Source organism: Ambystoma mexicanum, chromosome 1p (genome assembly GCF_040938575.1).
Source record: "Ambystoma mexicanum isolate Mex_15411 chromosome 1p, UKY_AmexF1_1, whole genome shotgun sequence".
In the NCBI taxonomy this organism is placed as follows: Eukaryota; Metazoa; Chordata; class Amphibia; order Caudata; family Ambystomatidae; genus Ambystoma; species Ambystoma mexicanum.
In genome coordinates, this window is record NC_090921.1 from 506,309,214 (window position 1) to 506,321,932 (window position 12,719).

The 12,719-nt window shown below is 51.2% G+C and overlaps 1 protein-coding gene across 3 annotated transcripts in view; it reads right to left on the reverse strand.

The window, feature by feature from the left end:
• HDGFL2 (HDGF like 2) overlaps nt 1–12,719 on the reverse strand; it is a 945,069-nt gene that overhangs the window by 202,876 nt on the left and 729,474 nt on the right. For all 3 annotated transcript variants that reach the window (XM_069649364.1, XM_069649365.1, XM_069649366.1), the window contains exon 14: nt 3,541–3,751. In XM_069649364.1, coding sequence (XP_069505465.1) covers nt 3,541–3,751 — 211 coding nt within the window. The remainder of the gene's footprint in view (nt 1–3,540; nt 3,752–12,719) is intronic.

Below are 12,719 nucleotides of genomic sequence, written 5' to 3' on the forward strand. Positions count from 1 at the left end.
CTGAAATTTGTCGGCCAGGGAGCCTGGGCCTTGTCCCTACCAGGATGCAAACTGCTGCCACTTCCTGTTGTCCCAGGAGGCAAAGAGATCCACCTGAGGATGCCCCCATCAGCTTAAAACCTCCCTCATCACCAGGTCGTTGATTTGCCACTCATAATTGTCTGCTCCCAGCCTGCTGAGCCGGTCCGCCTCCAAGTTGGACTCCCCCGGAAGGTGGTCGGCAGTGAGGTAGATTTTGTTCTCCAGGGCCCATTCCCACATGCTGATGGCTAGTCTACTCGGAGGGGATCCGGTACCCCCCCCTGCTTGTTGACATAGTAAATGCTGGTGGAGTTGTCTGTCTGGAGCAGGACAACCTTGCCCCCAAGCACTAGAGAGGAGTCAGTGATGGTGACCTGCGGTGCCGGCTGCCTGACGGGCTTGCCTGTCCACAGGTTGCAGTCCTTGGACCACCATGTGAAGTCAGACTGGAGAGAATGAGGAATGCTGACCAGCTCTGCTTGGGAGCCCAGCTCCTGATTCCATGAGGCTGCAAAGTGTAGCTGAAGTCTCATCCTGAGTCTCGTGTGGGGGACGGCCAGCAGGACCGCCGCCATGAGTCCCAATAAAAATTGGTACCACCAGGCTGATGTCACTTCCCGGGTGAGGAAGTGAGCCATGGCCCACTTCATGGTCGTGATCCTGTCCTCCGAGGGGAAAACTGAGCACGTGTCCCAGATGAGGCCAAAGAAAGTGAGTCTCTACGTGGGTTGCAGCCGGGACTTTGAGGTTGAGCAAAAAACCAAGGTCGTGGAGAGTGCTCATAAGAGCGGAGGAGTTGTGGTGCATCGCCTCCGGTGATGTTGCCCTGACGAGCGTCGAGGTACAGGTTGATGTGGTGGCTCTGGGCCTGAGGTGGGCCGCCACTGCATTCATGAGTTTGATAAACACCCTGGGAGCCGAGTTGAGGTCGACGGATAACACCTTGTATTGGAAGGGGCAGCCCATGATGCTGAACCGGAGGAAGGATCGATGAGGTTTCACAATCGGGACGTGTAGATGCGCGTCCTTCAGCTCTAGGGAGCACATCCAGTCTCATTTGAACAATGTCTCCGCTTTGAGTGCTGGCGTAACCATATTGAATTTTTGAAGGAGGGAGGGTTGAGGGTGGAATGGCCCAACAACTCTCAAGCCACCCTGGTGGTTCTTCTGTATGGTGAAAACCCTGGAATAGAATCCCAATGCTTGCTGGGAGGTTGGGACTTCTGCTACTGCCTGGCTCTGGACGAGCGACCGAATCTCCGCCAGCAGAGTTGCCGTCTCATTCTGGGGGAGTGGCAGGGAGGAGATCAAGGGATCGGTAGACTGTACCCCGTGGATACTACAGAGGATCCAGGGGTCCGCAAAATACTGACACCAGAACTGTGCGTGAAGGACAACCCTGTCCCACACCGGAGACACATGGACCTGAAGGGGTGAGTCATGCCTTCTTTCCCTCAGAGGCTGTTGCTGAGCAGGGGGACTGGAAAAAACGCCCTTACTCTACTCCCCCCCCCACCACCACCCCCACTTTTGTTGTTTGCGCCAGGGTTGACTCAAACGGTCAGGCTGCCTGGGGGCATAGAGTGAGGCCCTTGGCGAGCACCCCTGCCTCAGGTTGCTCGACTTCGGGCTGAGGAAAGCCCAGGTTCTCCGCCAGACCTGCAAGTCATTCGTGGAAGGCCTTGGCTGAAGATGGTGTCAGGGTATTCTTCCTCGTCCGTGTCCACATGAGCAGCGGCATGTCCGGCGCAGCAGGTGGAGAGCTGTGCGCCGAGGGCTAGGGTGTGCAGACCAGCCTGAGCCGTGGGGGATAAGGGAGCCGGAATCAAAGGAGCAGGCGTGGGCATCAGTGGCTGCACAGGGGCCTGCGGCGCTGGAGCCATAGGAGTAATGACTATGGGCTCAGCCGGAGGGAGCAGGTCCTTGATAGCAGCCCTGAGGTTGGCCCCCATCTGAGGAGATTTCATTAGGGTGAGGAACTTTTCAAAGAACCTGTCCTCACAGGCCGTTGGGGTGGCAGGTGATCTTGACGGGATCGCAGGCAGCTGCTGGAGCCAGTGCATATACTGTCTAGGTTGCAGAGAGAACCTGCCCTGCGCTGCCGATGGATAAACTGTAGGCCATGTACCTGGTTGACCCCAGTCCCTCGTTCACCCACCTGCCCGTTACTCTGGGAGTTATCGGAAGAGCTGCCATCTTGTTTGGCGCGTCGGCCATCTTGTCGAGCTGCATGCTACGTGCCAAAGTCCTGGTGCTTGGCTCACTGCGCCCTACCTCTTGACGGTGGAGCATGAGGCCTGCCCTGCACCTCAGGCCGAGATCTGGAAGGCCTGTCGCCCTCGCTGAAGTTGTCGGTAGTTCTACGTGTAGGCACCCCCTCAGCCATAATGCCAATACAAGGGCGTAGCCCCTCGGGGTGTACACCCGGTAAAAGGACCTTCCGGTCCCTCAGCATTATCTTCGGGAGAGTGTACAGACCCCCTCGGCTGGTAGCTGAATTAGCCTCAGTATTCGTGCTGGTATGACAACCTGAAAGGTTCCTCCTGCTCAGGCGCTTCCTTGGGAAGGAGTCTACCTTGCGGGGTGCACTGGTAAAGAGCTGTCCTACCTTGGGCCTTGATCGATGTTTGAAGAAGCCCTTCGGGTCCTCTGGAGGAGACCTCTCGAAGAGCTCCCTCCACCTAGCAAGTCTATTTTTCAGGGCATGCAAGGAGTGTGTCACACACGGTACAACCTTCCCATCCGTGGTCAGGGCCAAGGCAGTGAAGGCAAAAGGCGTGGGGATCTGATGTAGCGAAGAGCCGCTCACAGGCTGGACACCTGCTGAAGCCCGCTGAAGTCAACATGCGTCGGGGAGGAGCGTGGCGCCAGAGGATCAAGTAGCCGATTGATAAAAGACAGAAGAAAGTATCCGGCAAAGAGCGTGTTTTACATTGCCGAGTCCAAACCCAGGAGCGCTGGTGAAATTGGCGTGGAAAAGGGGACTGAGGTGTGTCAGAGGGCGGAGTCAGGGCAGCGCATGCTCCCTGGGCCACACCCTTGCACGCCTCTTAATTTCAAGGGGCCAAAGGTTTTTCCTGGTGAAAAAGGTTCCGTCTCCCGTCCCTCGGAAGGTACGCCCATGCAGTATGGAGGAAAGGGGACGGGACATAAGAGTAATCCATGCTTGGTTTAGGAGAAGGATACCAAGTTCTACCACTTTGAGCATCACAGACAAAAGTGCATCCCCCATCATGTCAACCTTGACATGCCAGAACTCCATGTGGTGCCTGCTTTATAGACCATTAAGTTCCCATGCAGTACAGTAGTGACATAAGCAGAAACTATATTCGGTAAAAAAAAATACGTTTGCTACTTATCTGCCTGGTAGCCGCCAAGACCAATCTAGTTTGCATGAAAAACAGTCAGTTCAACAAATCCTTCAGTTCACTTTCAATTTGTGCATGGCATTATCAACATGGTAATCATATCTAGTTATAGATGCATTACAGTAACCAAGAAATGTGATATTACATTTACCTGTGTCCATGTCCTTCTTTGCCTCTTTCTCTCCATCTTCGTCTGTTGGCTTGGACTCATTCTGTGCATCATCTTTATGGCCCTCATCAGATTCTGCTTTGACACCTTTCTGCAGAGCCTCCAGCTTTGGTCCCAAAACACGGGATTTCATACGCGTGTACACTTCCGCAGCCTTCTCCATAACATCTTTGTTGGCTTTATAACGGCGAATCTATCCCAGGAAAAAAAAAAACATTAAAAAAAACAAATACCAGGGGAGAAAGGTTTACAACTCTGGGTTAGCAACATATACAAAGGGGAGATATATGACCGGAACAACAACCTGCCAATATCCCCAATTCTATCATTTATTCTAAACAAATAGTGCTGGTAAATGTTAGATCAATTTTCATGCACAATCCCTTCTATACGTAAGGCCCCCAGCACTTTTTGCTGGACTCATTCTTTTACTCAATCTCATGGATACTTTTATATTTCTTGTTATACCCTTTTCCTGGAGTTATACTTTCCTCCAAGTTTCAGGTCATCTGTCTCTTGACTTTTGCAGCACACAGCACTCTGTGCAGTGTTGCTGGGAGCCCTTTGAGCATTGCATTTTATTTTCTGGTATGGGGGATATTTTCATCCTTCCTATCAATTGTGAGATCAGCACACCCCACCTTATGTGGAGTGCTAAGGGGATACACAGTATCCCCTTTCTCACTACTCGTGTAACGCCTTGGTTAGACTGACCAGCAAATCTGAATGGCTGGTGGCAGTGGTTTTATCCTACCTACTTTTTATTCTAAGGCTGTACTGACAGCTGCGGTAGTGCACAGAAGGGTCACCATTGACCCAAAATGGTGACTTTCTTTGCCAATTCAAGATGGCTTGTCCCTACTTGGTCCTTCTACTGTGCTGTGTGGGGAAGGTCCTGGGTTGACTTTTGTCTTTGGCAGGCTCCCTTAGTAAAGCCCGCCAAGGCTCCAGTTTGACAGAAGACAGGAAATGGGGGATGACTCAAACTCTGCTGTTCCTTATCTTATGTCGTGCCTACCTGGAACCAGTTCCAAATAGGAAGCTGGCTATCCTGAAAGGACAGCCACCATCCAGAGTTTGAATGGTGCATGGGTGCTGATTGGCTGGGTTCCTGCATAAAAGAGTTGGATACTGACGGCTCAATACAAGCTGACCCCTGAAAAAGAAGAATCCACGGGGAAGAAGAGAAGATGCCTGCAGCCACTTCAGGATGACCAGAGATTACTTCTGTGCAATAGCTGCCGTCCGACCCCCTCTCCAAAGCATCAGGAGAGCTCCGAAGAGGACGACTCTCCCCTTAAGACTGGCGGGACCAATCCTTTATGAGACTATAGCATTTTGAGCCATCCCACAACGGGCTTTGGCCTTCACGGGCTGCAAACTGCCAATACCTTGGGACCTGTTGCCAAAGTGCAGTGCATAGTCTTACAAAGATCGAACCGTCCCAAAACTTTTATGGACTCCTTCTAGACCTCCAGAGACAGTATTCCACTCCCTGAAGTCCCCTCACCACACTGCTGCACCGAGAAAGAAAGACGAATCGACCGGGAGGTAATCGTTCTTCACTGGTGCTTCCCAAAACGCACCAACATTCACAGAACCCTAATGAATCCTTTGCTGGAAGCTTCTTCAATGAACTGCTGTAAAATCCATTCCAGTGTCACTTCTTTTGTCTGCCTGACTAGGAATCCAGTGACCGGGTCTGCTGCATCGTGAGGGCATCTCGCTGCATCAATTTCGTCACACCCAAGGTACTTTGAGACTTGTGGTAGAACTTACCTAGAGTTGTTTTGCTGTTCCTGGAGTGCCGATTCGTGAGTTTGGGAATTTTCCCATACATATTCGCCTAGAAACAATGCCTGTGTGCCTTCAGGGAGCCTTCTCTGAAGTCCCTGAACCTTTTTCAGAACAAAAGGGTTACTCTTTGTAAAGAATGGAGGAGGGTGTCTGTGTTCCTGCTCTCTATATGGCAGAGGAGAGGCACAGAGGACCCCAGCCAAGATTCTCTATTCGGTAGCTATGGTCGAGCAATCAAGGCCTAGCTTCTCAGGAGGTGATGCAGGCTGGTTCTTAAGTACAGTGTAGTCCCCCAGGCACCCACAAAGGAATGTCCGCACACTGCATTAGTTAAAACACAGTCTTTGTATAATTAAGGTTCAAGGTTATGTACACAATCACAATAACTCATTTTGTACTCGGTTAATCTACAATGGCAAATATGACAATGCATTACTTACCGTAAAAGCATTTCTGATGGTTGTATCTGCTTAGATTCACATGCTGTGCATAGGTCCGACATCCAGTGGTCACTGCGGAGTATTGCATTTTGTTTTTCGTAGTCGAAAAAGGGACGTCGACAAGGCGTGTCTGTAACACTATCCCTATAGTGACGTGCGTTGTACCCACAATCCCTCACGCGCCGAGGTCCCTTTGTTTGTATTTTTTCTGCCCTGAGGGAGCCTTCTATACGTGAGTGAGTACAGAAAAGAGAGATGTAGAAAGATGTCTATGTTCCTTCCATCCGAGCGGGGAGGAAGGGTGGGCGCATGTGAATCTAAGCAGATACAACCATCAGAATTGCTTTTACGGTAAGTAATGCATTGTCTTCTGATGTTTGTTAATCTGCTTAGAATCACATGCTGTGCATAGACTAGCGAGTAGTACCCAGAGTTGGCGGTGGGTTATGAGAAGGAACAGTAGAGAAAAGATGTCTTAATACTGCCTGTCCCTCCTGGGAGTCAGATCTAGAGTGTGCATCTAGACAGTAGTGTTTTGTAAAGGAGTGCACAGAACTCCAGGTAGCCGCTTTGCAGATGGACTCAAGGGGAACATTTGCAATGAACGCTATGGAAGCCCCAGTGCCTCGAGTGGAATGTGCTCTTGGCTTGAAGGGTATTTCTCTCTTAGCAAGAGTGTAACAGAGAGTGATGCATTGAACAATCCATCTAGATATAGTGGACTTTGAGACTGCATCTCCTTCTCTTCCTGCTGCCACCGAGACAAAGAACTGGTTAGTCTTTCTCAGTGGTCTGGTTCTTTCCATGTAGAACATGACAGCTCTGCCTACATCTAGTGTATGCAGACTTTTTTCTCCCAAGCTGGAAGGGTTTTGAAAGAACATTGGTAGTTCTATTGACTGGCTTACATGAAATTTCGAGATGAATTTTGGTGCAAACCTTGGGTGTGTGCGTAGAACCACCTTATCCTTGTGAACTGTTACGAAGGGGTCTAGAACAGAAAGAGCCTGTAGTTCACTTACTCTCCTAATGGAGGTGATAGCTATTAGGAAAGCAGTCTTAAGAGTGAGGTCCTTAAGAGTTGCCTTGTGCATGGGTTCAAAGGGAGGGCCCATGAGTCTAGAAAGTACCACATTTAAGTCCCATCCGGGAGCTGGGTTAGCTATCGGAGGGTGTATTCTCTTTACCCCCTCCATGAAGGCTTTGATAACTGGTATCTTCCACCACGACACTAAGTTGGGAAGTGGTGTATGCAGAAAGTGCCGCTATGTGGACTTTAATGGAATTGAACACTAGACCTGAATCCAGTAAATGGGTCAAGTACAGAACAATGTTCGTGGGAGAGCAGTCAACCAGGTTGATGCTCTTACGTCTACACCAGATGACAAATCTTTTCCACTTGCTAGAATAGCAGTGGCGAGTATTAGGTTTTCTGGCTTCCCTGAGGATGTCCATACATCTCTGCGGGAGTTGTAGATGTCCAAATTCTATGATCTCAAGAGCCAGGCTGCTAAGTTCATGGCAGGACACTGCATCCATGCCCTCAGACCCTTGTCCTGTGACAGCATGTTGTACGGGCAGGGAAGTCTCACTGGGGGAGATAGGGACATCTCCATCAAGTGAGCGAACCATGGCTGCCGGGCCCACATTGGGGCCACTAGTATCATGGTAACCTGTTCCTGGTGCATCTTGTGCACCACCTTGTTGAGAAATTTCCCTGACCATTGAATCGACAGACCGTTCCCCTTGGACTGGTTTTGGGGGTACCTGGAGGTGTAACTTTAGCATTGTGAGTTCTCCAGTGTTGCGAACAGGTCTATTTCCGGGAATTCCCATTGCGTGAAGACGTCTAAGACGATGTCTTCGTGCAATTGCCATTCGTACTCTTCGGGCAGGGGGAAGTCTCTGCTGAGTTCGTCTGCTAGCAGATTGAGTTCCCCTGGTACGTGTTGTGACAGTAGGAACATGTTGTGTTTGAGATCCCACTTCCATATATTCTGTGACAGTTTGGACAGTCCTGGAGAGTGGGTTCCCCCCTGCTTGTTGATGTAGTACATGGCTGTGGTGCTGTCTGTAAGGACCATCACTGTCTTCCCTTGCAGGTGTTCCTGGAAGGCTTTTAGTGCTTTGAACACCGCTAGTAGCTCCAGAAGGTTTATATGCTTGGATGCTACGTTCGGAGTCCAGACTCCGTGAGCAGTTTGATGGGATAGGTGAGCCCCCCCCCATCCTGTGAGGGATGCGTCCGTGGTTAGAGTGGCCTCCACCGCGGGTGTGGCAAAGGGTTTCCCTATTATCAGGTTTTCCTTTGTCCACCACCGTAGCGAGAGAACCAAGGCCTGCGAGACCACCACTAGATGGTCCCATTGTCCGCTGGCCTGACACCACTGGCTGTTGAGCCACTCTTGCATTGGGCGCAGGCGCGCGTGATGCACCAAATAAATACACAACGCCATCATACCTAGCAAACGAATCGCTTTGCGCACCGTCACCTCTCGACCTGCCACATATTGGGGGATCTGAAACAGCATTTTTTGGACCCTCTCGTTGGAGGGGAAGACGAGGCCGTCCTTTGTTTGAATTAGAGCCCCTAGGAATTGTTTGACTTGGCTGGGGTCTAAGCTGGACTTCTCGTTGATGGAGAAGCCCAGTTGGAACAAAAGGTCTACAGTCTTTTGGGTGTTTCAGAAGCATGTCTCGTAAGAATCCCCTGTTATGAGCCAGTCGTCGAGGTAAGGGTATACTGGGATGGATAACCTGCGCAGGTGTGCCGCTGCCACTGCCAGGACCTTCGTGAATACCCTTGGTGCTGATGCTATGCCGAAGGGTAGCACTCTGAACTGGTAGTGTTTGTTCTCTATCATGAACCTGAGGTATTTTCTGTGCGCTGGCAACATTAAAATATGAAAGTATGCATCTATCATGTCCAGTGTTGTCATGTAATCTCCCTGTGATAGCAGTGGGATCACTTCCTGTAAGGTCACCATACGAAATTTCTGGGGTTGGACAAACTTGTTCGCTGGGCGCAGATCTAATACAGGGCGCATGGTTAGATCCTTTTTGGGTACAAGGAAGTACACTGAATAAATACCTTCCATTACCTGAGATAGAGGCACGACCTCTATGGCTCCTTTTTCCAGCAGTTGGTCCACTTCTTGGAGAAGGATGGCGAGGTATTCTGGTGTCATGCGGCGTCCCCTCGGGGGTCTGTATGTTGGGGAACTGTTGAACTCTATACAGTAGCCGCGGGCTACGGTGGAAAGTACCCAGCGGTCTGATGTTATTCCCTCCCATGCTGGAAGAAAGGATGTTAACTGGCCCCCGACCGGCGTTGCATGGGAGGGGACGCGAATCTTCGCGTCACTTGGTGGTGTTGTTGGCTTGGGAGCCTCTGGGGGTGGAACCCCAGCCTCTTCCCTTGCCACGACGTTGACCCCTCTGATTGTACTGGCCGCTATTACTCTGGTAGTTGCTGGCAGGGTACTGTTGTTGTTGGTTTGGTTGCTGGCGTTGTCCACGAAAAAAGCGCTTATTATCAAATCCCCGCCTATTAGGAGGTTTAGAAATTTGGTCTAAGGTCTTTATTGTATCAAATTCTTTTTTCGCGTTCTCCAGCGCGTCATCCACTGCTCTCCCAAAGAGGTTGGATTCCTCTGTGGGTTTATTAATAAGGGATGCTTGTGTTTCCGCCTTAAATCCGGAACTGCGAAGCCAGACGTGACGCTTCAGTAAAATTCCTTGTACCAAAGTGCGGCCAGCCGTCTCTGCTGCATCGAGGGTATTCTTGACGATGCTTTGATTGATCAGAGAGCCCTCGTTAACCGTAGCCAGTAAACGAGTCCTTAGGGGTTCGGGAGCTTCTTCGATGTCCTGTCTGAGCTTAGCCAATTGAGCATCGGCGTAGCTTGCCAATAGGGTATTATTATTGGCGATTCTGGTAGAGAATGCTGCAGAGGTGGTGATTCTCTTGGCTAGGGCATACAGCTTCTTCCCCTCTTTATCTGGGGGTGCCTCGCTAGTAGATAGTGGGGCTCCTGCCCTTTTTCTGGTGTTGGTCACGACCAGGGAGTCCGGGATTGAGTGACCCTTAATATATAATGGGTCTGATTGAGAGGGAGCGAACAGTTTCTCAATCCTCGGATTGACCCCTCTCACCAATGCAGGAGTGGAAAGAGAAGGTGTAATACGTCTCTTAACTGAGGCGAGGATAGGTATAACCTGGCTAGTGGGGGGTTTTCTTTGATAATCCTCTCCACAAAATCGGTGTCTGGGGTGACGTCTCCAGTTTCGATTTCGAAATGCGCTGCTGCCTTCTTCAGCAGTGCATTGAAGGTGGGTTGATCATCGACAGGCGAAGGGTTCCTGACTGGTGTAGTTTCAGTAGACCTGATGACTATACTGCTACTGCCTGTGTCAGTCGACCTAGCCGGTGACTGCCAGGGATTTTGGTCGCCCTCGCCTGTGTCTTCCTGGAATCCTTCCTCACATAGGTTAGTTTCCTTGTGAAAACCTTCCTCTTCTTGTTGGTCCTCAACACAGGATTGTAAGAGTTTATGTCCTCCTGTATGGGGTTATAAAACTTCTGGTATTTAGCCCTTGGACTCTCAACGGGTGCCTCCCTTGGTCTCTTAGGTTCATGTCCATCCCAGAAGACAGGGCGCCCATCTAGTTTGTCCATACAGGTCTGGAACCTTTCAAAGGTCCACTGAGGTCGGCCAGGACGGTCTGGGAAAGAAAAGGGGGTTTCTTCCTCCTGTAATTGTCTGGTTGTGTCCCATAACGTCGAAGAAAGAGAGCCTTTGCCTTCCGAGTAGCCTTCTTGCTGGCTAGGGCCTTCCGACGGCGTCTGGAACTGACCTGATCTGTTTTCCGGCGCCTTCGGCGTATCTTTAGCCTTGTGCGCGGTTTTCGGCATTTCACTCGCCGTACGTCTTTGGCCGTCCTTAGATGCTATGCGCGCGAGGCTTTCGGGGATCACTCTCTCTTCCGAGGGATCGGTCGCCGTCGCGCTATGGAGCGCCGAGCCTTTGCTCGTCGAGTCCTTGGTCGTCGAGTCCTTGTTGGCAACGTGAGCGCTCTTGCGATGCGTGTCGCCGGAAATTTTGGTGTTAGCGCCCTTATTTTTTAGAGTGCCCAGTCACCTGTCGCGGAAGCGGGGAGGGCTGACGACCCTTACGGTCGGTGGAAGACGTCGGTGGGCCAGGTGTCCCCGTTGGCGCTGTGGCGGTCTTCGACGAATGTGTGCCTGGGGGTATGTGCTTTGGTGTTTTTCTGTGTGCGTCCTTGTCGCCGGGGTGTTCATCCCCATAAGCTGGGCGTGAGCCGGGCTTGTCGGGGCCGGGGCCGGGGACGGACGAGGAGCGTGAACGCTCCTTTGAGAGGTCTACAGCCTCTGTTACGGGGGCCGTGTAGTCACTATCCTCGTCACACTCGGCGGCAGCGGGCGAGGAGTCAGGCCTAGACATAGAGTAGGCCACCCACCTTTTGACCCTGCGGTCCTTTAGAGTTTTGGGCTTTAGTAATTTGCAGGCCGCACAGCCGTCCTCCTGGTGATCGAGGGGTAAGCAACGGTTGCACCGTTTATGCTTATCCTTCCATGTATATTTACCCTTGCAAAGCGGGCAAAACCTAAATGGCGTCCTCTCCATAGCTGAGGGCAATAGGTGTGACTACGAACTCGAAAGAGAGGGAGGGGAAAGAGAAAGGCATTCTTAAAGAAAAGAAAGACCACAAAGCCCCACTCTCCCTACTGTGTATGGCCGGCGAGGCCAGGCCACGGGTTCGGCAGCGCCGAAGGATCTCCTCCGCTCGTCCTTCCGGCGAAGATCTTGCTCGGCGGAGAAACGGCTCTGCGTCGAGGGAGGGATCTATCGTTATTGGTATTAATAACAAACGACCAAAGGTCGAAGAAACTATTTGGCAATGTCTCTCGAAGAGCTCCGCATTAAGGCGACCAGTAGCTGGGCAGAAAAAAACAATCTGAGGGACCTCGACGCGTGAGGGATTGTGGGTACAACGCACGTCACTATAGGGATAGTGTTACAGACACGCCTTGTCGACGTCCCCTTTTCGACTACGAAAAACAAAATGCAATACTCCGCAGTGACCACTGGATGTCGGACCTATGCACGCACAGCATGTGATTCTAAGCAGATTAACAATAATCAGAAATACAGTTATACGTGGTACCACAATCACTATTAGATCTCTTTAAAGTGCATCAACTGTACGGTTAAATGTCACAAATCCGTTCGTAAAGGAAACAATAGATATAGGAGGAAAGCAGTTGGTTAGAACAATAGGCAGAATACTGGCCCCGTTTACCTAGACACAGCTGTGTGTGGAGATTTCCCCCCCCCCCCCCAACCTGGGCAACCTGTAAGATAAAGATATACTACAAGCCCAGTCCATATATTGTTCACAAGTCTTTTCAAAGGTTCAACAACCCCAAAGTACCTGGTGGTGTAGAGTTCCTCGTCGGGAAATCGACGGCCCTTATTGAGTGCACTCCATTTAAGGCAGGAGCCACGGGTCGAATGTCCGATGATGAACAGGGTGAACCACGGCGGTGAAGTGGCAGCTTTGTTCCTAGCGGTGCTAGTCTACGATGGAGCGTAGACGTCCTGCAAGGAAGAGGCGTGCGGGACACCTCAGTGTCGATATTTCAGGACCGCAAGGAGTTTGAAGAACTTTGACCCATCAAGGGCGTCGGGTCATCAATGACTCTGCGATCTTCTGGTTGTGGGAAACCCACCGGTGGGTGCTCCTGGGCGGCCTCGACCTTCTCCCGCGGGACAAAGTTGTCGACTGTGCAGGCGAGCGAGTCCTTGGATCAAATGTTCTTAGGCAACAGGAGCACTGCGGCTCCGGTCGGCGACCTCGACAGTGACGGACAACAGTCCGGGCACTTCCCTTTGGAATTCT